This window comes from Vidua chalybeata, chromosome 6 (assembly GCF_026979565.1).
Source record: "Vidua chalybeata isolate OUT-0048 chromosome 6, bVidCha1 merged haplotype, whole genome shotgun sequence".
Classification (NCBI taxonomy): domain Eukaryota; kingdom Metazoa; phylum Chordata; class Aves; order Passeriformes; family Viduidae; genus Vidua; species Vidua chalybeata.
Window position 1 is genome coordinate 58,056,059 of NC_071535.1, and position 24,173 is coordinate 58,080,231.

Genomic DNA, 24,173 nt, shown 5'->3' on the forward strand with positions numbered 1-24,173 from the left:
TGGTCCAAAGATGCTGTATGTCTGTCTTCACTAGAAGGGACTTCCTGTCAACGTGTTCTCAAACCTTGTGAGCACCTGTAGAGGCAAGGACAAGCTTAGGGGAGAGAGGGAATGGGATTTAACCCTGCAGCATCTGGGAAAACCTTTGCTATCCACCAAGTGTTCATTTACCAAAAGAACGTATTTAAAAATAGCACTTTGCCATTTTTATTCTTGATTTTAAGATTTATTATAAATTGGCACCACTATTTAATGAATTAAGTGGCTAAAATTGACATCTAGATAATGCTGAATCCAGTCTTGGTTTCTATAGATACCTTTTTCATATATATATATATATATATAATTTTGCTTATATGTAATATATTTGCCATGGGGTTACTGTGATGCTTTTTTCTGGTTAATGTTGTAGTGTTCATGAGTTTCTGATTCCCAGCAAGTGGACATGCACAGCTCATGGTGCTCCTGATTGGATTTTTTGAGTGATTAGAATGGTGAAACAAAAAACAAATTGCATAAAATGTACTACCTGAAAGACCACTGGGAATTTTTTGAGCTTTTGTGCAATGGAGTGAATGGAATTGTAAAATTAACTCCTTTGTGGAATGGAGTGAAGACTGTCACTGTTTGTGATTTTTTTCCCCCCTATGAATTGAATATCTTAATTTTATTGCTTTTTTCATAAATTTTAGCCCACATCTTAACTGAAAATGCATTTTCTTTTCTTAAAGCTTACTCTGAGGTGTGTAGTGGGGAATTGTGATTTACACTGCTAAGAGCTTAGGCTACAGGCAATTGGCTGCTAGACATGCACAGCTTCTTGTTACTGTGCATTTCTGTCTTCATTTGAAAGCTGGTGTGTATTTAATGGTTCTAAACTGGAGTTCTTTGACACCAGATATAGATTTGCCTAATATGCAAATGTTTAGGGCTAATAAGAACCTCTGAAAAGCCTGTGCAGGTGATTGAAGGGTAAGAGAAAGTAATTTAAGTCTGTGGCATACGTGGGCATGTATATGGTTGTTGCTTACCCTTTTAAAATCTAAAACATATCCAGTGCAAAAAGTACTGAAGTAAGTTTTGGTTTATTGTGAGATATTTTCTAGGCAGAGGTTTCTGTCTGGATGTTTTTGATTTTGCTCTTTTATTGCAGTAGTTGAAACAGTAAGTATTTTTCTTTATTGAAATGTTGGCTTGAAGAGTAGCAGCTGAATGACAGGTGAAAATCTTGTATGCCTGGGGTACCTGACAAAGCATCAATGCAAATTATTTGTGTTTTCCCTTACTTTTTCAGCTGGAGGTGCGAGAGGAGACCAGTAGCAAAAAGGATCTTAAAATGCAGTGTGATGAAGAAGAATTCAAGATTTACCAGCTGAACATTCAGATTCGGGAAGTTTTTGCCAACCGCTTCACGCAAATGTTTGCAGATTATGAAGTGTTTGTCATTCAGCCCAGTCAGGACAAGGAATCCTGGTTTACAAACAGAGAGCAGATGCAGAACTTTGATAAAGTAAGTTGTAATAAAAAGGTACGTCAATGTAAGAGGTGAAACAGTATTCAAACTTAAGGCTTTGTGTCTTGGGCCATCAAATGGAAAACTGTACTGTCAAAATGGTAATTTCTTCTTTAAATTTCAGTGTTCCCAAAAAAAGTCACATCTTAGTATATGGAGAAATATATACAAACACAGACTTGGAGAGCTAAAGATACTCTTTTAAGGATACTGTAGAAAAATAGCTTAGCCTCATTTTAGGGCTAACCTCCACATTAAGGTTAAATATGACTAGTGGAAACTGATTTTTAACCAGAGCCAAATATGTTAATGAATTAAGTCATGACCCCAAATAATGCTTATGTACATGTGTACCAAATGTATTCCTAACTCTTTTGTAGAGAAACATAAAACCCAGTTCTTCAAATTTTTGCACTGTCTTCTTTGCTGGAGGTATTTGTCAGCAGGAGAGTTCCCATGGGTGAAGATTGTTGGAGCACTGTCTGCTAAAACACTCATCTGATTCCCACCAAGTTGTATGAAAAGATTCCCATTGATTTCACAAGCTGTGAGCCCAGCCAGAAGTACCAAATATGCACACCTGCAGTACTGATGGTGTGGTTTGCTGGGATCCTGTTGAAATTTTTAGAAGATGAAGGAAATGCTAAAATCACAGTGTGCCAATTATTGTGCTATACAGTAGGTGACTGTCCTGATGCTGAAAATTTCATACAGACTGCCTGTAGTGGGGATAGAATTGATGTGTATAATAAAACCAGTTTGTAAGTGGCACCAAAGCACTCTCATACATCCTTGATCAGAAAAATTGGTGCTTCTGGTGGATGTGTCTCTCTCTCTGCAGACTCCCAAACACTCTTATCTCTTCCTGTCTCTTAGGCTTCTTTCTTGTCCGACCAGCCTGAGCCTTACTTGCCTTTCCTCTCGAGATTCCTGGAGACCCAAATGTTTGCATCCTTCATTGACAATAAGATTATGTGCCACGATGAAGATGACAAAGACCCTGTTTTGAGAGTTTTTGATTCTAGGGTGGATAAAATTAGGCTGCTGAACGTCAGGACACCGACTCTGCGCACATCTATGTATCAAAAGTGCACAACCATTGATGAGGCTGGTAAGGGCCATGAAGCAATTGCTTGACAATTCGTGCCACTGGTCAGTGCTATTTGTTTTAGGCATTAGATTAAGTAATGATTCATGCTTTGAAACCTCAAAAAAAAAAAAGAGACCAAAATAGCAGAGATGTAAAGCTTAAACAGGGGACTAAACATTTTCTGTGATGTTGAGGTGTGAGATGAAATTCATGTAAAGTAGAACTCAGATGTTTTCCTGCATGCTTAGTGTGTGAAAGATGTCTGAGCTTAAGAAGATAAACATTTTTCTCCTTTTGGATGTCAGAAAGAAACACTCTTGTACTAATGTCCCTGTTGAAATCAGTAAGCAACTTCCACCTCTTTCTTTAATTTGACATCTGGTTTTAATTGAAGATGTGATTATAGATACATGTCTGATTAAAACACCTTAAAAAATTAACTTTCTTACTATTTCAGAGAAATCTATTGAATTAAGGCTGGCAAAAATAGATCACACTGCAGTTCACCCACACTTGCTGGACATGAAAATTGGACAAGGGAAATATGAGCTTGGATTTTTTCCTAAGCTTCAGTCTGATGTTTTATCCACTGGCCCAGCAAGCAACAAGTAAGCAAGCTAAGGCAACAGGTGCTGAATCTTGGCAAGATCTATAGAATGGCACTAAAGCAGAGATCTTAGAAAGCAAAATCAGTTTTGGGTGTATTTTTTTCAAGTGGGAGCAGATCAGATGATATGGGGTGGGATTTTTGCTGTCTGGTTTGTTTTTTTTTTTTTCTTTTTTTAAATACGGACTTCTTGAAGCAAATTTACTGAAAAAAGCTCTCTTACATTTGAGGTTATAGTTTGTGTACTTAGAGTTACTTTCAGTTATTGTCAATATAAAAGCAGATCCCCTTATTTGATCTTATGTAGGAACTAGCAAATATCTTAGGATATTTTCTTTTAAAAACCTTGAAGGACGAGAGGCAAGGCTTAAATTGTCCTTGGAATTGTGACCAAAAAAAAAAAAAAAAGAAAAATACAAAGGAAATGTATGTGATCTAATATTCTAAAACATTCTGGTTGCCCAAGATTCCAGAGATTCTTTGTGTGTGCTTGCAGCTGCGCTTTGGCTGATGTAACTGCTGTCAGCATGTTCAGAATGTATAGAATAAAGTGGAAAGCTCTGATTGCCTCTGCCCTTCCCCTGCCTCCTGACACTTGGCTGATGTTATTTCCCCACGTGTAGGTGGACAAAGAGGAACGCTCCTGCTCAGTGGAGGCGCAAGGACAGACAGAAGCAGCACACGGAGCACCTGCGTCTGGACAATGACCAGAGAGAGGTGAAAATTGCTCAGCTCTAGAGATCTGATTTTTTTCTTTCCTAATGGCCTGAGAAATGCTCTGCAACCTTTATGAAATGTCTAGACAGTTACTTGCAGTTCGTGTCTGCTCTCCCTTAAGTGTGGCTAATACTAATGAAGTAGCAGAGGAAAAATACTTAATTTTCTTATTATAAAAGTTATGTCATTTTTGCCCCTTCTTAGGACAGAATTATTTCATCCCACATATAGGAGAGTTCTCTGAAAATATAATCACATGATTTTGAGTTGTTCTGTTTTTTTTTGTTTTAAAGGGGATGAGTGGGAAGAGGAGAATTAATAGTTTTCAGCCATCTACTTCCCATCTCTGAGTAACTTAGTCACCCTATGCTTCTTTTGTGTATTTGATGGCGGAAAGATAACCACCTCTAGAGAGAGATTAATTTCATCCTGAAATCAGAAGCATTGCCTTTTGGCCTAAGTGTCTTCTGTAGACCATAATAAAAGTCTTAAGGTGACAAAGTGAGAGACAACCTCATTGCTAAGGTGAGAGTGTGAAGCCCACCCACACTGTCACTTTTGTGGCTGCTTGTTTTTACACAGTGCAGCCTGATGCTGATTTACCCACCTTCTGAACTGACAAACATCTCTCTCCACTGCTCCAACAGCTGACACAGTTTTTCGTTGTGGTGAAGTGGTTTTGAAAGATCTGGGTGAAGTGAACTAATTACAGTTTCTGATTCATATGGTACAGACAGCAAACTGTTACACCAGGTGTTGATTTATGGGTAATTCCAAGAATAGACTGGCTCAAAATATTAGAGGAATTTTGTTTGTTTACTAACCCCAGAGTTTTGCTTTTGTTTGTGTGCTGTTCATTGAAAACAATATTCTCTTGCCTTGTTAAATATCCTTAGAAAAGCTTAATTTTGAGTTTTACTAGTCTTGTGTCTGTTAGGATAGTGTTTTGAAACTCAAGTGTATTTGTTCAGTTCATCCTTTTATGGTAGTGATGGATTTAATTGTCTTCCTAGTGTACTCAATTCCGGAATTTACTTACTGGTTTGTTAAAATTTTGTTGAATTATAGTGTCATCTCTGTCATCCCTAACCATGTAACAGAAAAATGTCTGCACAATAAAAAACCTCTACGAGTAGTTTCTGGCTTTGACATGTTCCATATGCTCAGCTAACTCTAAAGTGCTTTTTACTTAGATGTAACAGAAATGAATAGTAGTTGATTTCTAACCTCATTACTGTGCTAAACAACACAATTGTTAAAGCATGTAAACTTCTGAGCTAATTACAAAGGCAAAAATCTACCTCTGGTCTCTGGGGTGTTTTCTTTGTTTTGTTTTTCAACTGATTCCTCACAAGTTCATTTCCTATAGGAGTTATTCTGTCACAAAAGGCAAAAAATATTTGAGGAATAAATATTTTGAAATACATGCTCAGCTGGGGGTACCGAGTGCCAGTGGGAACTGTGCTGTTGTTTTAGGGGTTTATGCTGGACCTCTTTGATGACATAATGGTGATTGAACATTGACCCCTTCTCTGGATGAACTTCAGACTTCTACAGTAAATTTGAGAGTGGGGAGGGAGCTCTTCTGAGATGAGCACTGGGGGCCAGGCTGAGCAGGAGGTGTTAAACTGCAGTGTTGGCAGTTTTAAACTAATTGAAGCTTGAAAATTTGTGCAATGGAGACTTTTTACTTGCAAACATTTGTGCCCAGTGGAGGGCAGAGTTTACACCAATCCACTGATTTAACACCATCTTTTCTTTTTTCCTTTCAGATTCATTACTTACGAATTTATTTTTATGTTGAATGCTTGGGAGTTCTGCATTGTGTGATGTCTTCACTCTGTTCTGTTTTGCATGCTTGCTTTTATTACTTCATATGTCTTACCACTTTCACTTTCCATCTGCTTGGCTTTTTGCTACCAACTTATCCTGCCAGCACCTGGACTTTTCCATGTCAGAGCTTCAGTTGCAGTTATGTTTAGACTGGGACCAGCATGATTGGCCCTTCATGCCCTCTATAAAATCTGTGTCAGAGCATTATCTGGTATGTCCAATGCACAATATGACTGTAATCATAGTTCTGGATAAAGATGCATAATTAAATGTATATATCATAGCTCTTTAGTGCAAGGCCAGTGGAAAAGGTGGGGTTTTCCCTCTTGGTTGTGTTTGACAGATCTGTTCACTGACATTTCAGCTGGTCATTATTTCAATGTAAGCTAGAGAGTTTTCCTGTTAATTTGATATATGTACTAATCCTGAGTATTCCATCAGTGCCTGTACGGGACTTTCTTTCTATCACTAATTCTCATTTAGCTGTGCCCCAACCAACCTGTGATCACCTGGCTTCCAAAATATTTGTCGTATCACTCTTGTCTCTGGGGTGAAAACAATGGCAACTCCTTGGTGGCAGTAATAGGAGCAGAAGAGCTCTTTTGAGTAGAGTGGGTTCAGGAAATTCTTTTCCTCAAAAATGCAGCTGCTTCACAGCTGAGAGATGTTGCTATCATTTGCATTTTGCAGCTGCTTCCTGAAAGAGCAAAGTTTTCTTGCAGTCCCCATGTAGACCAGTCTGCCACTTGAATAGTCTTGGTCTGGGTAGTTTTTTGCAAATTTTCATTTAAATGAAAAAAATAAAAAGACAGTTGGCAGTGGTGCAGGGAGTAGTTGAATCTCTATGCATCTGAATAGCCTTGGCAGTTTGTATTGTGTTTTTGTAATTCAGCAATGGGTGTTCTAATACTGTGTAGACAATATAAATGGGGATTTGACCTCTGGTGAAAAAGCAGTTTAAGTGTCTCATAAAAAGGGGCCTTTTCTGAAAGAGGAGATCCTTTCCTCCTCACTCCAGAGGTGTGGGTTATAAAGATAAGTTTACCTTTTTCTCTCAGCCAAGCAGTCTCACTTGCACTTTTGTCTGTGTCCATTTTCTCCCCCAATCCAGAAATACATCCAAGAAGCCAGGAACCTGGGCAGCACCATCCGACAGCCCAAGCTCTCTAACCTCTCTCCATCAGTAATTGCACAAACAAACTGGAAGTTTGTAGAAGGCTTGTTGAAGGAATGCCGAAATAAGGTAAAAAAGAGAATAATTCTGTTCTCCTGCACCTCATATCCTGCACCTCATATCCATCCTTTCTGGACCATTTTGTATCGAGGATGTTCGATCCCCCCCCACCTTTTCTGCCATCTGTTTCTGCTTTATCCCTGTAAGGATTTTTGCATGGTGGTGAGAAATTAATGAAGAGATAATGTGTTCAGAAATTCTGCAAGGAGCAGAGACTTTATCAAGCAGATTTATGATAGAGATTGAATATTCTGAAGGGTCTTTACCATCCCGCTGCCCAAGTCTATTATAGCACATTTCAGTTATAACTAATGAGACAGTGCTATTTCAACAGGAGTGAATAGTCCAAAAGAGAGGCTTGTGGGGAAAATACAGCAGCTTTTCTCATAACTACATATCTGAGGAGTACGTTTTTAAGCACTTAACAAAGAAATTTGGCATTAATTTGTAGACATGCTTCACCAGTATATATTTGACAACATATTAATCTGAAGCAAATGTTAATGTTATAAAAATACAGTAAAGAGAATAATTATGAAATAGACATGTTCTTGACTAAAGTCAGTGGAGGTACTACAGTAATTATAGACAACTTTTCATAAAACTCTATTTAATATGTGCATCTACTTCTGATTTCACTTTATGGAGCTGTCCAACTAACCCCCATCCCTTAACAGAGGCACAATAGATGGTGAAAATTTTTGAAGGAAGGCTTGGCTCTGTGACAGTGAGAAATTGCCAGAGGGAGTGAGGGGGAGAAGTAGCTAGGGACTAACTTGGACTTCTTAATCTCCAGCAAGACTGTGCAGAGGTGCTTAAGGGAGTATTCCTCATTTGAAAGTGAGTCTAGAATAGGAACAAAGATGAAAAAACGTGTAAGAGATGAGTGGAACTGATTCCCTCACCATTTTTTCCTCTAGTTTGCTGTATGATGAATATATTGTGACTGGAAGACTGTACTTCAGGAGTTGGTAAAAGCTTTGTTGGCCAGTATGAAATTGTGCACAGTTTAGGAGAATGGGGCTCGTGGGGAAGCTCAAGAGGTGCACTCCAGAATGGGTTTGGTTTAATCCAAATGCCCTTCTGGCTGAACAGCATCACTCAGGAATGACATACCCATGCTGCTTGGAAACACTTGGGTGCATTCACCCCCCCTGAGAGGAGGTGGACAAAGTGTTTCATGGCCTTGCTGCTGAGCATCCAGCTTGTTAGTGTGTGACCTGCTGTTCCCTTTGTTGGGGTTACTCTGTGGAGGATGATGTGCCTGTTTGCAAACCCTTTTTTAGAAAAACAGAAGATGAGCACTGGTGCTGTCCTGGCTTGAAAAACAGAGATAAAAGAAGGGCAGGTCTGCACTAATGCCAGAAATACATATATACAGCCAGTTATTCTGCCAAAACTTTGTTATCATGTCAATTACTGGTCATTTAAAAAATGTAAGTGATGCTGGAAATTCCTGGGAGAGATTTACCTCTCTTTTGCCTTGTCCTTTTTGAGACTAAGAGGATGTTGGTTGAGAAAATGGGTCGAGAAGCTGTGGAGCTTGGTCATGGTGAAGTGAATATCACAGGAGTGGAGGAGAACACCCTGATAGCCAGTCTGTGTGACCTCTTAGAAAGAATATGGAGCCACGGTCTGCAAGTCAAACAGGTGAGGAATAAATACTCCTGTACATTGCAGGGCACACTTTCCTGAAGTTGTATTATGCTGTTCCTCTCTCTGCTTTCAGAGGACACCTTTAGTGTGTATGTAGATGTGTTAAAATACTCGTGTGCCCTGCAGTCTTTTTATGTCAGTTCCTACCCCCTGTCTGTCTCCATGCTGTGGGATATGTGCAAGTGTACCTGTAGATGTGTTCCACAGATGACTTCTTGGAGGACTCTCCATTTAACCTGGGGTTTTCATTTGGTTTGGTGGGTTTTGGTAGTTTTCTTTAATAGGATGATAAAAAAACCCAAACTGTTGCTGTGTTCTTAATATTTTTGTAATGAAGTTGTATAGGCTAGAAGGCTATCCTAAAGGTGCTCTCAGTGGGATGGGGGGAATTGTTTTGCTGAAGGATAATTTAGTACTTCAAAGTAACAGTCTCGCTATTTTGGTTCTTCCTGGGCAATGTAGGGTACTTAAATTATGGTTACAAGATCACTAGCTAGAGGTGTTGGGGTTTTGTATGAAATTAATAATTGTTTTGCTCTTCTGTTTGGAGTCACTTGTGGGACAAGATGGAGTTTGGAGGGCTTTTACCAACTTTACTCCTCCTTTGTACAAAGGACTAGCAAGGTTGGAGAAGATGATAACTTCTTTTTTTTTTTTTTTTTTTTAAGAATATATGTTCATAATCCAGACAACTGTAATCCAGTATCTCTGTTCCCAGCAGCCAAACACCACTGTTTAACTCTGCTCTCCTTCAAGCTATACACGTTTTCTATGTGAAGATTTATCATGTGATTCTCTCCCTTCCCTCTTGTATATCACTTAGGATAGAAGCTGTACTGCTTTCGTCTTAGAAGACAGAGCATCAGTATACTCTGCTTCAACCCAGATTTGGGCCTTTCAGACCACCAGACGGCCAACCCTTCATAAGGTTAATGCTTTGGATTGATTGCAGATGTTGGCAAGCAGTGCTGAATGGTGGAGTAAATAGAGTGGTGGAATAGAATAGAGGCCTGATGGAGGAAGTGCAGTGTATCTCATAGTATGATCCAGAGTTTAAAAAAAATAAAAAGTAAAAAAGCACCACCAGTTCTCTGTGTGCTCTGGCCTTTATGAAATATGCAAAAGCCTGCTGTTTCATACATCGATTTTATTTTATTTTTCAATAATGAGCCAAGGAAGACTCTTCTTTCTCAACTGACCATAGTAATGAGGATGGCTTTCCTTCCACCAATCCTTGCTTTTACCTCTTCCCTGCTGATGACCCCCAGTAGTCCTACATTAGCTACCTACTGGTTTTTCCACATGCAAAGGGAATCCATGCCTTCCGTTGTCCCGAGCAACGCAGGGGAGATGTGATGTAGGATCTAATGACTGAAGTAGTCTGGACTTTGAGAAGGCCTTGGTTATTCCCTTGCCCATTCTCTATCCCACTACTTTCCTTAGGCTGTCTTCCTTCCCCTTAAAGATCCAGCTTGCCTCATCATTGCTATTTGGTGAAGTTAAAGGAGAGGTCCACGGTGCTGAAGAGCGGGCAGACACTGCATGAGTCCTCACATTCATCATGGTTGTTGGCATCGATTTGCTGCAGGACCCTTTGTTGCTGCTTTCTGTGATCTGTTGCAGTTCTCCTTGCCTTGGCAGCTGGTTGCTGAACACTAGACTGTGTGTGCATGTGTGTGTTTATTGGGAAAAAAACCACGGTTTTGGATGTAACTCTTTGCTGGGTGATATTTTCATGCTCTTTTTTATCTGTTTATAATAAGACTTGCAGTTTTGGCTTTCCATGTTGGATCTGTCAGGTACACACGAGACACAATGGATTTTTTTTTATATCTTCACCACTGAATGCATATCTTTAATAGATTTCTGTCATCACAGATGTTACAGACACTCTAGGATTTATTCTTCTGGAGGCGTGCCACTTCTGGAATAATCCCTCATGGTCAATAGTTCTTTATGTCAACTGCAGGGAACTATAGGATGGAAATGGTTAGAGATTTTTAAATATAGTTTAAAAAAAGAATTTAAAGATGAATTATGTTTGCTGCACTTCTGGGAAGGCACTTAGATAATATTAGATGAAATGGATAGTGTGGAATTGACAATTATTGGCTTCACAGTCATGGCTTCTTTCTGCACGAAGCTGTAAATAAAAATATGGCCTCATTATATGACAGCTTTTCTGAAATGCAGAATTGCTAGATCTTTACTGGCATTTCAGGTTAATACAGTACTTTAGGAAGATAAGTAATACTAATTATCTGTAAGTAATTCCAATTGATGTGCTGGAAAGCCTCTGTTTGCTTACTGCTGCCTTTCTGCAGGTTTGCAAGCTTTTCTATTGTGGGAAATATTTTATGATGAATCCAAGAATCTTTATCATTTCCCACTGAAAGATTTCCTCACTCTCTGCTTTAAGCCACCAGGGATTTAAGAAAGCAACATAATGAGCAAGGTGCACCTTTTAACATCATATGATGGATTTATCTTGGCCTAAATATTGCATCCCAAATTCTAACTTTTAAATTTGTTTTACAATGTGTAGGAACTGCTGGGGTATTTTTGCTGTTAAGCTTTCACTGTCCTGCTTATATTTTGGGATATCTTACTGTGTTTGTGATTATGCAGATGCTTTGCCTGATGAAATTGAGGGGAATCTTTTGAGATTCTAAAAATGGGCAGCATTTATCCTTAGCCCTGAATTACCCTGGGGGGAGCAGGACTTGATCTAGGTGTGTCTTGCTCAGGCTGGCTCTGTGTCCCTTGTCATTCACTGCTGGAGAGGCAGGGAGAGACCCACAGGACAGGCCATAGCCTCAGTTTTACAAGCCTTTGAATGTTCTCTTGTCATGGTAATGAATTAAGAGGGAAGAAGTTCCATTGACTTTTTCCTGTTTAGCTCCCAGTAGTCTGACTCTTGCTTTTCCTTCTCAGCCTCTTTACAGCTCCCAAGCACCTCCCACTTTTGTCTTATTTTTGGTTTTTATCATTGAGTTTATAGGGAGAAACATCTTTAAAGCAAGTTTTTGTCATGGCTGATACTTTCAATCATGTTTTAAACCTTTTTTTTTTTTAAATTCAGCTAGTAGTGATTTCTTTAACTTATGTTTTTTCATTTTAGGGCAAGTCTGCTTTGTGGTCTCATCTGTTACATTACCTAGAAAACAGACAAAGAAGAACCACATCAGGCAGCTTCAGTACCTCAGGTAAGATTGGCATCTGCTGGAAGAAGATTAAAAGCTGTGAATAAGAGCTGCCTGCAGATTTACACCATGCAGAGGTTTTTTCCCTTGGAAATACCCTTCACTCAATAAAACTGAATCAAATCTTATGGCTACTACAGGTTTAATAGGGGCCTGGTGTGTTGTCTCAGTATGTTTTATGAAAAATAAACTGGTTTGTGTTGTGCCCACTTGTTTGGGTCTGGGATCTGACTACCATGGTAGTCAGAAACCCAGAAACAGTTGATGCTTCAGAGACAGGCTTTGAAATGGATTGTTCTGGTACATCATCCTCCATGAGACACACAGGCCCTGCATGGCTGGCAGAGCAAATGATCTTATGGGTCAGGGTGGAAAACAAGTATAAGCACAGAAAATTGTGCTGTACACCCTGAAGTTTTACATTATGGCTTGAAAAACAACTGAACAAGAGGCTTACTGTTAAAAACTTAAACTGAAGAAACCTATTTTAATTTTTGTTGCAGTAGAGGCAATATTGTGCATAAGATCCACTGATAATATGGTTTTAGGATTATTAATGTAATTTTTAAACATTACTTCTTGTGTCAGGTAGGGGCATAGGATATAAATTTGGAGAGAACAATAGGTTTGGGGGAGGCAGTGGGTGTCTTATTTTTTATTTAAAGCTGCTGTAAGCAAAGATTTGAGCATTAGTAACGTGCACAAGATCCTGTAAGCAATCAAAACCATAGATTTGGAAATTTAAAGGTCTCCTGAATGTCCCTTAGTTCATAGTGATTTTGTGTATCAGAATAAGTCACAATCAGTTCCACACTTTCTAACTTGGGATTGAGGGCAGAGACTATATTCAACATAGAACTTCATTCTGGAGTTTAATTTGAAATATAAAAGTAGTAATATTGCTTGAAAACCCCAAAATGTGATATTTAAAAAGCAGTGGTGCTACAGAAGTCTGCAAAGTAATAGCTCAGTAAGCACAGGATGTGTGGTGTACTGAGTACCACATATTTAACACTGCTCTCTGGTGTCAATAGTGCCACTTCTGCACAGCAAGAAAACAGGGCAGTCTTTAGAAAATAATACTTGATTACTCTGTCTTCAGCCATTTGATGTCATACCGATTTCAGCTGAATCTAAGCTCAGTAATGTGTTGGTGCTCAGTGTGTGCTGAGCTTTAGAACCATTTGTGTAGCATATTAGATTTTCTTGTAATTTGGAGTGGAAACACACCACAGTTCCTTCACGGAGTCACCAGTAATACAAGAGTGCACACTGGTGTTAATTCACCTTATTTTTTTTATATTGATTGTAGAACCTCTAGATGGATTTCTGCTAACAAGAAATTGTTTTCTTCTGAATCTAGGAATACTTCTTGATTCAGAAAGACGAAAGTCTGATACAAGCCCAGCCATGTCACCTCTCAGAATCTCTCTCATCCAGGATATGAGGTGAGTTTGAGCTGTTAAACAACCCAGAAACCCCCTGAGATCTGCACACTTGTTTCTGTGTCTACTGTGCACCATCCTGTGTTTCATGCAGCAGCAGGAGGGGCTGTGGGCAAGGAACCTGTTGAACTATTTTAAAGTAGACATTTCAGCATTTTCATTAACCTTTACAGAAACAGGTTTCATGCTGAGGAGCTTTTATATTGTCAGAGCTACTAACTTATGGAAATACCATGACAGGGTTTTCATATTTTTGACATTTTGTGTATTGGTTTCTTTCCACAGAGGAGTGGGTGTAGTGTTTGTGTTTCCCCAGTCATTGCTGAGTTGGTTGCATAGTTCTGAGACCACTTTTGCTTCTCAGGGAAGAGCACAGTTTAAAGAACTTGTTTGATCTAAAGAATGGGTTTATCTAACATTCAGTACTGTACTGTGAATAAAACTAGAACTTCTGCCCAGTGCCTTCCTTTCAGTACACTGAAAAAGCAATATGCAGAACTTCTGAAGCAACCTTGGCAGGAATTGTCTTTTCCTTCTTTTTCCTTACAGCATCCATTTTTTTCAGTAGGGAAGAGTGAATTGAGGATTTGCCTGCCTTATTAAAATATACCATTTGTGCCTTGTGTGCAAGAAAAGCTTCTACTGAGCATGCAAAGACAGTATTTAATTTTCCAAAGCATTCAGCCATAAATATTGCAGTGATAAGGTCCAGAATGAGTCCTAAATCATGTGAGACAATGGGCCTGGTTTAGAATTTTGTAAATAGGGCACTGCATTGCAGATATTTCCTTTTCATGCTCTTATTCTCTTTGAGCGAGATTGCAGGGATTTTTTTATTGTGCTGAATATTAAGGTGATTATATTTATTTTTCCTATAATTTACCTGATGTTTTGTGTTCTTTAGAAAACTTCAGCTGAGCTTGGTTCAAAAGAGCTGTCACGCTTTGACAATACCAAGCATGTCTTTTTCTTTTTTTTTCCAGGCATATCCAGAACATAAGTGAGATCAAAACAGATGTTGGCAAGGCCAGAGCCTGGGTTCGTCTGTCTATGGAAAAGAAGTTGCTTTCTAGGCATCTGAAACAGTTGCTTTCAGATCATGAACTCACAAAGTAAGATGGGTTATCTTGGGCAAAGCTTTTAAAAAAATTAAAATCTATATAATTGTTTGGTTTCAAAAATCCAGGTGTGCCTATTTTTGCATCTGCTTAGCAGTGTGCAGAAGGCATGGAACAAACTGGCCTTCCAAATGTGTGAGCTGTTTGGGAATTAGGATTCAGTGCTGGGGTTCTTGACATGTGTTTTTACATTTATAGCCTGCTCAGCAACATAAGGTGATTTGCTTTCATAATAATCACATACAGTGTTTACTGTGTGGAAATTAAAGCCATAGTAATTGTAATTAACTTTAATTGAAGACTTCTGTCTGGAGACAGCTTAACCTATGCTGTCTGCTCTTCCTTTCCTTCCAGTCACCATCTTCCAAGGGTTTCTTCCCCAATCCCCCTGAACCCCAACAGCTAATAATTTGAGATTTGCCTTCTTGTATTATGTTGGGCTTTCTGATGAAGCTGTGGCCTTCAGTGAATAAGGAAAAGCTGAAGGATGGAGTGAGGGCAGCTAATAAATCTACCTGTATGTCCAAATTAAGGTTAAACCCCTCCAGTGAAGTCAAGAGTTCGGATCAGGTTAAATTTAGCAGTGCTTGTCCCAGGCAGAGCACGTGCTGTGAGAGGACCTTGCACACATCACCACACTCCATGTACCCCCACAAAAGAGAAGGAAAAAACCTCTTAACACTGGCCAGTGTACTCTTCATCTATCAGGCAGATTCTGATTCTCTGGAACAGAGGGAGACTGCAGTAAAAGTATGTTTAAGATGAAAATAACAAACAAAGGAGCAACTTGTACAGGATGACATCAATTCTCTGTAATCTTGTGTGTTTTGTGCTGCATATTTAGATATCGTACTTAGAGAGCTGTTGTAGGCAGTATGGCTTGAAAGTGTGCCCCACTTGTTTTTAGAGGAAGCAGTGCTGAGTTCAGTGAGGTACTTAAAGTAATGGTGCAACTTCTGCCATTTTTACAGATAACAAGATTGTGTGTTGTTCTTTTTTGAAGCAGCTCTTAGGTATTTTAATTATCCCATTCTCTTTACTTGACATTTGTTAACAAATGTAAGGAAAATGTTCCACGTTTGGTTTCTTTCTAGTCTGCAAAGGGAACAGGGAGAAATCACATGTCCTGAGATCTTTATGTGCCCAGGGAAACAGAGAAACCTTACCCTTTGAAGAGACAGGACAGCACGTAGCCTGACAGGCTGTCAAACATGTGATTCAGAGTGTGCAAATGAGCCACAGACATGGACACCTGTGACACTTCTGTGGCTTTGCCACTCTTGTGGCGACAGGCAGGTTAAGTTAATAAGGCTCAGTCTCCTTATTTTCCTTGAACATTTCCTGTCAGTCTCTAGTGTCAGGTTTGTTATGTGAGAACATGCCTGTATGTTGATTATCATTGATTTGTTTTGCAAGTTTCTGTTTTGTGACTTGCTGACTTTTTTGTAAATTGATACCTGAAATTGAGGGGAGTTGTCAGGATGCCCTCCTGGCAGGAACAACCTATCCACAGCTGGGTCAGCATTTCTAATACCTAATCCCTGTGTTCTGGAGGGTTTGGAAATTCTTGCAGCATCAGTTGGATTTTGATATATTTTGGCATGCTCTTTTTATGATTATGCCCAACACTTGTGTTATTTGTTGGTTGCCACCTTTGCATGCCTATAATTTTGGTTGTGTCGGGAGCTGTGTACTATCACCACTGGAACTATTCCCTGCATTAATGTGCAGGTTGTTGTAAGCCCTGGGTGATCACCTATAGCCAAATACAAGCAGATAGCCCCAGTTTGTGTCTTCTGTCCTTTGAGAACAGTCTTCTGTCCTACATCATGTGCTGGAGAACTCTCCCATGGCTCCTTCTGCTCAGAAGTAACTTAAGAGAACTTTCTTCACTTCAGTTCTGTCATTTTACATGGTCAAAAGAAGTCAGAATTTTTTTCAAGAAAGTGCAAAATTCCTTTTTCCATCTTGGGGTGTTTTTGGATGGGAGAAGACCTTTAAACCAAATGTTTCATTTGAGGGGTGTAAGATAATGAGAACTGGACTGATGCACTTTGGAGATGTCAGCCTTGCAGAGACCCAGTGTATCTTGGCACAGTGGAAAAACTTGACTCTCCCAGTATCACTTCTCATTTGTAATTCCTTGCCCATTATCCATAGTGTACCTAATAAATTTGCACAGTAGAAAACATTTCACTGGAAGCATCTTGTTACTGTGACAGATTATGTGTTTTGCTTTGTCAGAAAACTCTACAAGCGTTACGCATTCCTCCGCTGCGATGATGAGAAAGAACAGTTCTTGTATCATCTCCTGTCATTCAATGCTGTTGATTACTTTTGCTTTACCAATGTTTTCACAACAATCTGTAAGTATTTGCTTTCCCTGCAACTCTGATTTCTGGATTTGGTTGAGTCCTTCTCCAAAATTCTAAACAGCTCTGAGCAACATGCCCTAATGTAATTGTTCTGGTTTTTTCCCCTGGGATCCCTCTGTGTGTGCTGTATTGCTGTTTCCATGATCTTCTCTGGTGGGCAGGAGTTACTGTCTCTGTCACTTTTGTTTCTAACTTAGTAAAATACATAGCTCTAAGAATTTTAGTTGGAGGTGAGTTCTCAGCTGAAATTTTTGTTGTGGACTTGTTCACATGATACTAAATCAGTAGAGTATGGGTTGTTCAGTATCAAGAATATTAATGCATGCTGGGAATTAAAAGAAAACAAACCTTTCCTTTTTTGTGCTCAGGCTACTTTGCTGCATGCCTGTCTCTGGGTTTGGGGTAACAATGAAATGCCCGTTGAGGGTTGCATCAGAACTCTTCAGTTTTTTTTTTTTTTTCTTCTAGTTGCTAAAAAGATACCCTAGAGAAACTTCTAAGCTATTGTTGATAACTATAACACTTAACTGTGTTACAGAGTTCTCAAAGATCTGTGTGCCTGCTGCCACAGGACATCACTGGGAAGGCAAAATAAGGAAAGACTTTAGCAAGGCTTATGAAATTGGGGGTGGGATATGTGAAAGGACTACCCTTGGTGTGATGTGTTGTGATTAATATTTGTGTGTATGAAAGACAAAGCCAACAGACATCTAAGCAAAATAGCTTTTGGTCTTGCAGGCAAGTTCTGGATAATGTGAAAATCTGGTCTGCTGGATGCAGTTAAATTGTCACTTACTTTAGGACTATCAGCACAGAAAATAAAAAGGGAAACATTTTAATTCATTCTTAAATGCTACGAGCATTGGGCTTTTAAGAAAATCCAACCACCAAATGCTTTCTCGAGGGCACTGACAGCTGAGGAGATGCTGAGGGAGAAATGTATTAAATGCCTCAGCTGAAAAACCCTGACTGTAATCTGCTTATGCACTATGAAAGAAGGGCAGAAAGCCAAGAAACACAGTGACCGTTCGGAGAATTGGATTTTATTATAAAAGGTTGGTTAACTGAGGGCTGGGCAGGAGATGCTGGGTGGTGGAAGAGCATATGCCTTGAGAGTCAGAGGAGGGACTGCAGCTCAGGTGATACTGAGGTATCACAGGTAAACCAGGGGACCAGAAAGCATTTGAGCATATTTGTGCTGCTATGTAGAAGGGAAAAAAAATGGCTTGTTCTTTTAAGAAATTGATGTGTCCTAAAGTTAACATGACTAAGAGTGACATGGCAGAGAGAAATTTGCAGCATTATGCTGTGTTTTCACTGGATTTGTTCAGCCATGGCAGTGAATGCTGCTGCCATCCATGCCTGTAGAGCAAGGCTGCAGTCAGTGCCTGAGCCATGGGGCCTGGGGGAGTTGTACAGTGTGCTGAGCTACAGTGCAGTACAGGAATATCATCTTTACATCCTTGTCCCTAAGCTGAGGATAAGTAACCATCTTTGTGCCGTGTTGTGAGGTTGGTAAATAAAAAGGGATTTACGCTCATGAGAAGGCATTATTCCATCCAAATTTCTTTTTTCACTTGTCACTGTTCTGCTGTCAGCCCTGTTTCTTAGTGGCTGCTGTATATGTGTAGGCTTCCCCGTTGTCAGTCAGTGCTTAATGTGCAAGTGTTAGCATGATTAAATGGGATCTCTGAAGTTCTTTTAACATTTCATGGTACTGCAGTGCTGTTTTATGACTTATCTTTTGCCCCTCTCTTGGCTAAAGAGGTTACATAATTATTCTTCTTCATTTTTGAAGTGTTCTTTCTTTTGTGTTTGCAGTGATACCATACCATATATTGATTGTTCCCAGCAAGAAACTCGGTGGTTCAATGTTCACAGCCAATCCTTGGATCTGTATTTCGGGAGAACTGGGTGAAACAGGAGTCCTGCAGATTCCCAGGAATATATTGGAGATGACTTTTGAGGTTTGTGTTACTTGATACAAAACCCAATTTGGATGTTCTGCTTGTTCAGTTTTAAATTCTCCCCTTGCTGTACCACCTTGCCATACATTTCCTATCTTTGTGGTTAGTCACAGATAGTTTGTGCCTGTGCATAGCACATTTAACCTATATTTAATAACATGCAGAGCAAAATGACTGACAATTCCTTAGTGCAAGGGATTGCAAGACAAGACTGTCTTTGTTACAACTGTGGGAGGTGTCATATCCTCTTCTGCTGGAAAACAAAGAAGTGATTCTGCTCTGATCTTTGCATGTGTGTTGTGCCCATTGGGTAAAATCGAATTGAAGAATCTAGTTCAGCTGATGTGCTCTGTGCAGATCAAAATAGTATTTAACAGAACAAGCAAACAAACAAAACCAAGTAAAGCATCCTACCACTAAAAAGCCCAGAACCAACCATGCAGTCAGAAACACAAACCACATTTCTGAGTTTCTGTCTGAGCATGTTCCCTAGTAGTTTACTCCCCCAATATGCTGCTTTCTTTCAGTTTCCTCTGACAAACTCTGTTTAATTTGCAGTGCCAGAACCTGGGAAAACTGACCACAGTGCAAATAGGACATGATAATTCAGGGCTGTATGCCAAGTGGCTTGTGGAATATGTTATGGTCAGAAATGAAATAACAGGGCATACTTACAAGTAAGTATCATCCTGGCATTTCATGTGGGGTAAGTAGAATTCCTGCAGGGAGCTGGCACAGTAGGGCTTGTTTGATTAGAAAGGTCTGATCTCCTGGGACTCTGTGTCTACAGTTGCCTCGACCTGAAGGCACAGAAAGATCGTTTGGCTTCTGGTATTAAACAAATGCTGGTTCTTATGAATTCAGGCAGGGTTTGCAGTTTGCAGATGTTCATGTCCCATATCAGACTGTTGGTGGAGAGGATGAGTTGACTGTTGTGCAGCTTAGAAATAATCTGCCTTGAGCCCAAGGAAGAAACAGCAAGTCAGAGCTTGCTGCTTACCAAATATAGGTGGTATTTTATATTAGGAGTGGGTACTCCAGGTGTTACAAAGATACCTTTGGACACAAGTTGGAACACAAGGCCTTATGAGTGTTAGAAACCTGTGTTTACATGGGAAAAGTAAAGGAATGAAACTTACAGTGAGAATTAAATTTATTTGTGTTAGATACAGCATAGTTTGGTGCCCTGTCCTTTGTTTAGGGAAACTGTCAGGCTCATGTTGATGTCAAATTGGCGGGTAAGTCCACTCAGGTCTCCATGCCAGTTCATTTATAATTAAATGAAGAGGAAAGAGTCTATTTTTGGATGCTGTTCAGTTTTCCAATTAAGCTGATTAAACTGTCATCAGCATTGGTTCAGAGAAAGTGATAATGAGCAAATGGGCATGTGTGCTTTCTAGTGTCTTGATTTAATACCCCAATTCAGTAGAAGTACTGGTGTTCTGGCATTTAAGCATCTGTTTGGGCTGTGGGGTTGTTTTACAGCTGGCTCACTATGTAGCATATTCAGTGTATTTCTTCACCCATCGATGGGATGTAGTAGGATTTCCCCTTTTACCCATTTTTCCTCAAATCATGCTACATGTGGGACTCAGGCAAAATCTGCTTTGTGGATGGATCATCTACTGCAACACTCAGCACAAACTTGGAACTGAAAAGCTGTTTTATTTTTGCTGCCTGTGCTGGCAAAAGCCAAAGCCAAGAGTTCGTCACTTGGTGCCGGACGAATGAAATCTTTCTGATAAGTGTGCTAGCAGGATTTGGGCTTTAGGCAGCTGCAGTTGAAAGTCTTTGGCATGGAATTGAATCTGGATTGATCCATTTATCTCCTCGATGTTGTTAGGTTTCCCTGTGGAAGGTGGCTTGGGAAGGGCATGGATGATGGCAGCTTGGAGAGGATCCTGGTGGGAGAGCTGCTGACCTCGCACACTGAGGCTGACGAGCGGCAGTGCCGAACCCCTCCCCTGCAGCAGTCTCCAAGCATGATCAGGAGATTTGTCACTATCTCACCAAACAATAAGCCAAGTGAGTGCTGGGCATTGTCCTGTCTTGTCCTGTTCTGCATCATCACCTGAGGGCTTGCAAACACAGCTGGAGTTGGGAGAGGACCTGTGAAACTCAGCCCAGGGTCCTGCTTGTACTCCAGCTAACTTCCAAATGACAATCCTGGGCATCCTGTTCTGTCTACTTAAGTTTTGAAATCTGAAAGGGTGGCAGGTCTGTCTGTGCTCCTGGTCCAGTGGTGTTTTTTGTATTGTTCTTCACCTGTGGAATGAATGCTATGGAGGAAGGTAGAAATTTGCTGCCTTTTCTCTGTCTGTCCTTCATGGACGAAGAATCTTGCTAGTGGTTTCTATTCACAGACTTCTCTTTGTTTGCTCTTGAGGTCAGTGTTTGTGGTTGTCTTATTCTTGATAAATCAGGTGGTTACTTTGTTCCCAGCCATACTTGGGTTTGCAGCAAAACTACCACAGGAGGTATTTCCAGGATGCCCAGATTTGTAAGTCCTAAATAAAACACTGCTCCTTTTCTTAGCTTTGTGTCCTGGTCTGACAATTCACATAATGTGTAAAAAACCACTTTCCACTCTTGGTGTTTTGAAACACCACAGTGTTAACTTCAGTACAAAACAAAACCAAACCATTCCTACCTCCTCAACAATAAATAAACATAGAGTTGGGTTTCCATTACCCACAGCCCAGCACTGTTCCTTAACAAAATGAGTTATATTGGTTTGTGCTCCTCTGCTGTGCTTTATGCTGTGCCATAACCCTCACACACAGGTAGAATTTCTGAAGCTGTAACTGGATATATTTTTGTGTTTTGCAGAGTTAAATACTGGTCAGATACAAGAAGCTATTGGTGAAGCTGTTAATGGTATTGTCAAGCACTTCCACAAGCCAGAGAAGGAGGTGAGGGGTTGATGTCTGTGCAATGGCACTCCTGTCCTACAACTCTGATTAGTAAACATGAGAGAATATATAGCAGAAGTAACTAAACTGAATGAACAGCCATGTGCTTGAGAATTCCTGAAGTGGAGCAAGAATGAAATACTGAGATAGTACAGCCTCAAATACCTGTGTTTTGCTGCTAACTGGAGCATTCTGTTAAATTGAATGTTAACATTCTGGTATTGGAAATTGTGGTATTAGTCAAATTCTACCAAGGATTCTACCCATACACTGTCAAGAACACTGCCTACTGTTTAGTTTGTTCTGAATTAACTGACATTTTACATCTGCATTGAGCTCTAAGTAGGTTTTTATGTCTGTTTTGCATTATCCTTGCTACTTAAAACATGAAAACCCATGGGCCACTTTAAAAAATGGGAAAGAAACAAAGGCCACTCTGAAAACACCCACATCCCCCAAGAAAGTGAAGCAGAAGTGCTCTTCAAGACTCCTGCATTACACACATAACTAGCTGACACAGCAGTGATTTTCTGAAACAAACCTAAGTAGCATGCCCCTGTCCAGCCCTTGTGAGCCAGAGATGTGTAGAGCAGTGCTGGATCTGGATGGATGGCTCTTGACAGTCAGGGCTTTTTTGCATTCCTGTAACACCTGACTTCTGAATTCATTGTGGCATGACAGATTGATATCCAGTGTAATTCTAGTCATTGATCACATTGGTAATGATCTCAAATGGTCATGCACTGGTTTTGCAGAATAGAATTTACCATCATGTGCTGAAGAAGGACTTTGTTTTTTACTGAGTATTAAATGTAGTTTTTGTTGATAAGCAATCAGGAGCACCTGCTACACTGGGTCTGTGATCTCTGTTGCTTAAAAGAAGAGGAAAATATTTTCCTAATTTTCTGTAGTGATGATTATTATAGATAAAGCCTGCTCATTATCTTGGCCTGTTTGAGGCTTTGTTTGATGATGGTGAGGCTCTGACAGTGCTTTCCTCAGCCTCATTCTTAGAGAAGTCAATCCATTTTTGAATGCTCAGGACTTTTGAGAGCTGGGCCATCCTGTTTGGGGTCACTGTCTGACAGCAGATTTGAACTTTAGGCATCTGTTTATTTAAAAACTTAGTTGGGACACTTGTGTCCCAGAGTCCCAAAGTGAGGTGATGAGTGTGTGTGCTTTCTGTGTGTGCTGGCAGAGAGGCAGCCTGACCCTGCTGCTGTGTGGAGAAAGTGGACTCGTTTCAGCTCTCGAGCAAGTGTTCCAGCACGGATTTAAATCGCCGAGACTCTTCAAGAACGTCTTCATTTGGGATTTTTTAGGTGAGTGGGAGGATAACAACCCAGAGCCTGTTTGTGTCTTTGAAACACATCCAGCTGTGTTCCTCATCACTGCTGTTGTGTCTCAGCTGGTGTGAAGAGCAGACTTCTTGGAGGCATCTCAGGAGCTGAATGGCCATGAGAGTGCCTACCTGCTTGTACTGTCGTGAGAGAGAGCCTCTGTGTGCTGCCAAAGCTGGCTGTACTTGGTGCAGCAACTGGGCTTTGTCCTTCTAGCAGTAATAGTGTAAAACAAACTTCCTTACTGAGGAAGAGGTACTAGAATAGGGTGGTGAATTGACATGGGGTAACCTTGTTGTTAATTGAGCACAGAGAAGGCAAGAAATCACACTTGTAAGAGGATGAGCTGCCTTTCAGAGCACAGCAGATGGATGTAGTGGTGTTGTATGTACTGGACATTGTAATAAAGGGGTTATAAGCCCATTTTTCACACAGTGGTCTAGAATCCCTTGACACAAAGCTAAATAAATCAACTGAGTTCAGAAACACATTTTAAAAAAGGAATTATTTTTAATGTTTCAATATTTTGAGTAGCTACTTTAACATCACTGTTCCCCTTCTATGATCATTTTATTGCACTCAAAGTCAGTGGATAGGTGAACTTCTTTAGCATTGCTCAGAGGGGAGGAAGTGGAATCCCAGTTTTATACAGGGGGAGCACAGGACTGAATCAAACAGAAAAAAACAGTGCCTCAAAGGTAATGATTCAGGGAATTAATGGATGAGCTTTGATCCTAGGCCTTTCAATTTTAATTCTCTCCTAAATGCACTGATGAAACTTCATTTTATCCCACCATTCTTTTAAGAAAAAGCACAAACATACTATGAGACCCTTGAGCAGAACGAGATGGTCCCAGAAGAGAACTGGCAGACAAGGGCCAGGAATTTCTGTCGCTTTATCACTGCTATCAACAACACCCCAAGAAACATTGGGAAGGATGGCAAGTTTCAGATGCTGGTGTGTCTTGGAGCCAGGTACAAAGAAACTTCTTTATAATTGTTACTGATATTCTAATGAAATGAAAAAGATGTTGCACATGGGACAGTGACTCCCCATTCCCTGTCTCATTAGTGGAGAGAATGGTAGGTCTGCTTAAAAGCAAAGAATAAAAATCATGTCTGTGCAGATGTGAAATTAACTTGGCTTTATTTTTATTCCCAAA

At 40.1% G+C, this 24,173-nt stretch overlaps 1 protein-coding gene across 6 annotated transcripts in view; it reads left to right on the forward strand.

Annotated features, from left to right (window-relative positions):
- Positions 1–24,173, forward strand: part of DENND5A (DENN domain containing 5A) — a 63,876-nt gene that overhangs the window by 35,608 nt on the left and 4,095 nt on the right. For 2 of the 6 annotated variants that reach the window (XM_053945302.1, XM_053945303.1), the window contains 18 exons: positions 1,295–1,510; positions 2,390–2,624; positions 3,061–3,211; positions 3,834–3,927; positions 5,864–5,971; positions 6,872–7,003; positions 8,492–8,644; positions 9,474–9,578; positions 11,772–11,856; positions 13,217–13,301; positions 14,282–14,410; positions 16,661–16,782; positions 18,613–18,758; positions 19,317–19,435; positions 20,602–20,783; positions 21,588–21,670; positions 22,869–22,992; positions 23,817–23,985. In XM_053945302.1, coding sequence (XP_053801277.1) covers positions 1,295–1,510; positions 2,390–2,624; positions 3,061–3,211; positions 3,834–3,927; positions 5,864–5,971; positions 6,872–7,003; positions 8,492–8,644; positions 9,474–9,578; positions 11,772–11,856; positions 13,217–13,301; positions 14,282–14,410; positions 16,661–16,782; positions 18,613–18,758; positions 19,317–19,435; positions 20,602–20,783; positions 21,588–21,670; positions 22,869–22,992; positions 23,817–23,985 — 2,438 coding nt within the window. The remainder of the gene's footprint in view (positions 1–1,294; positions 1,511–2,389; positions 2,625–3,060; positions 3,212–3,833; positions 3,928–5,863; positions 5,972–6,871; positions 7,004–8,491; positions 8,645–9,473; positions 9,579–11,771; positions 11,857–13,216; positions 13,302–14,281; positions 14,411–16,660; positions 16,783–18,612; positions 18,759–19,316; positions 19,436–20,601; positions 20,784–21,587; positions 21,671–22,868; positions 22,993–23,816; positions 23,986–24,173) is intronic. The other 4 variants (XM_053945306.1, XM_053945307.1, XM_053945304.1 and 1 more) reach the window with 3 other exon arrangements.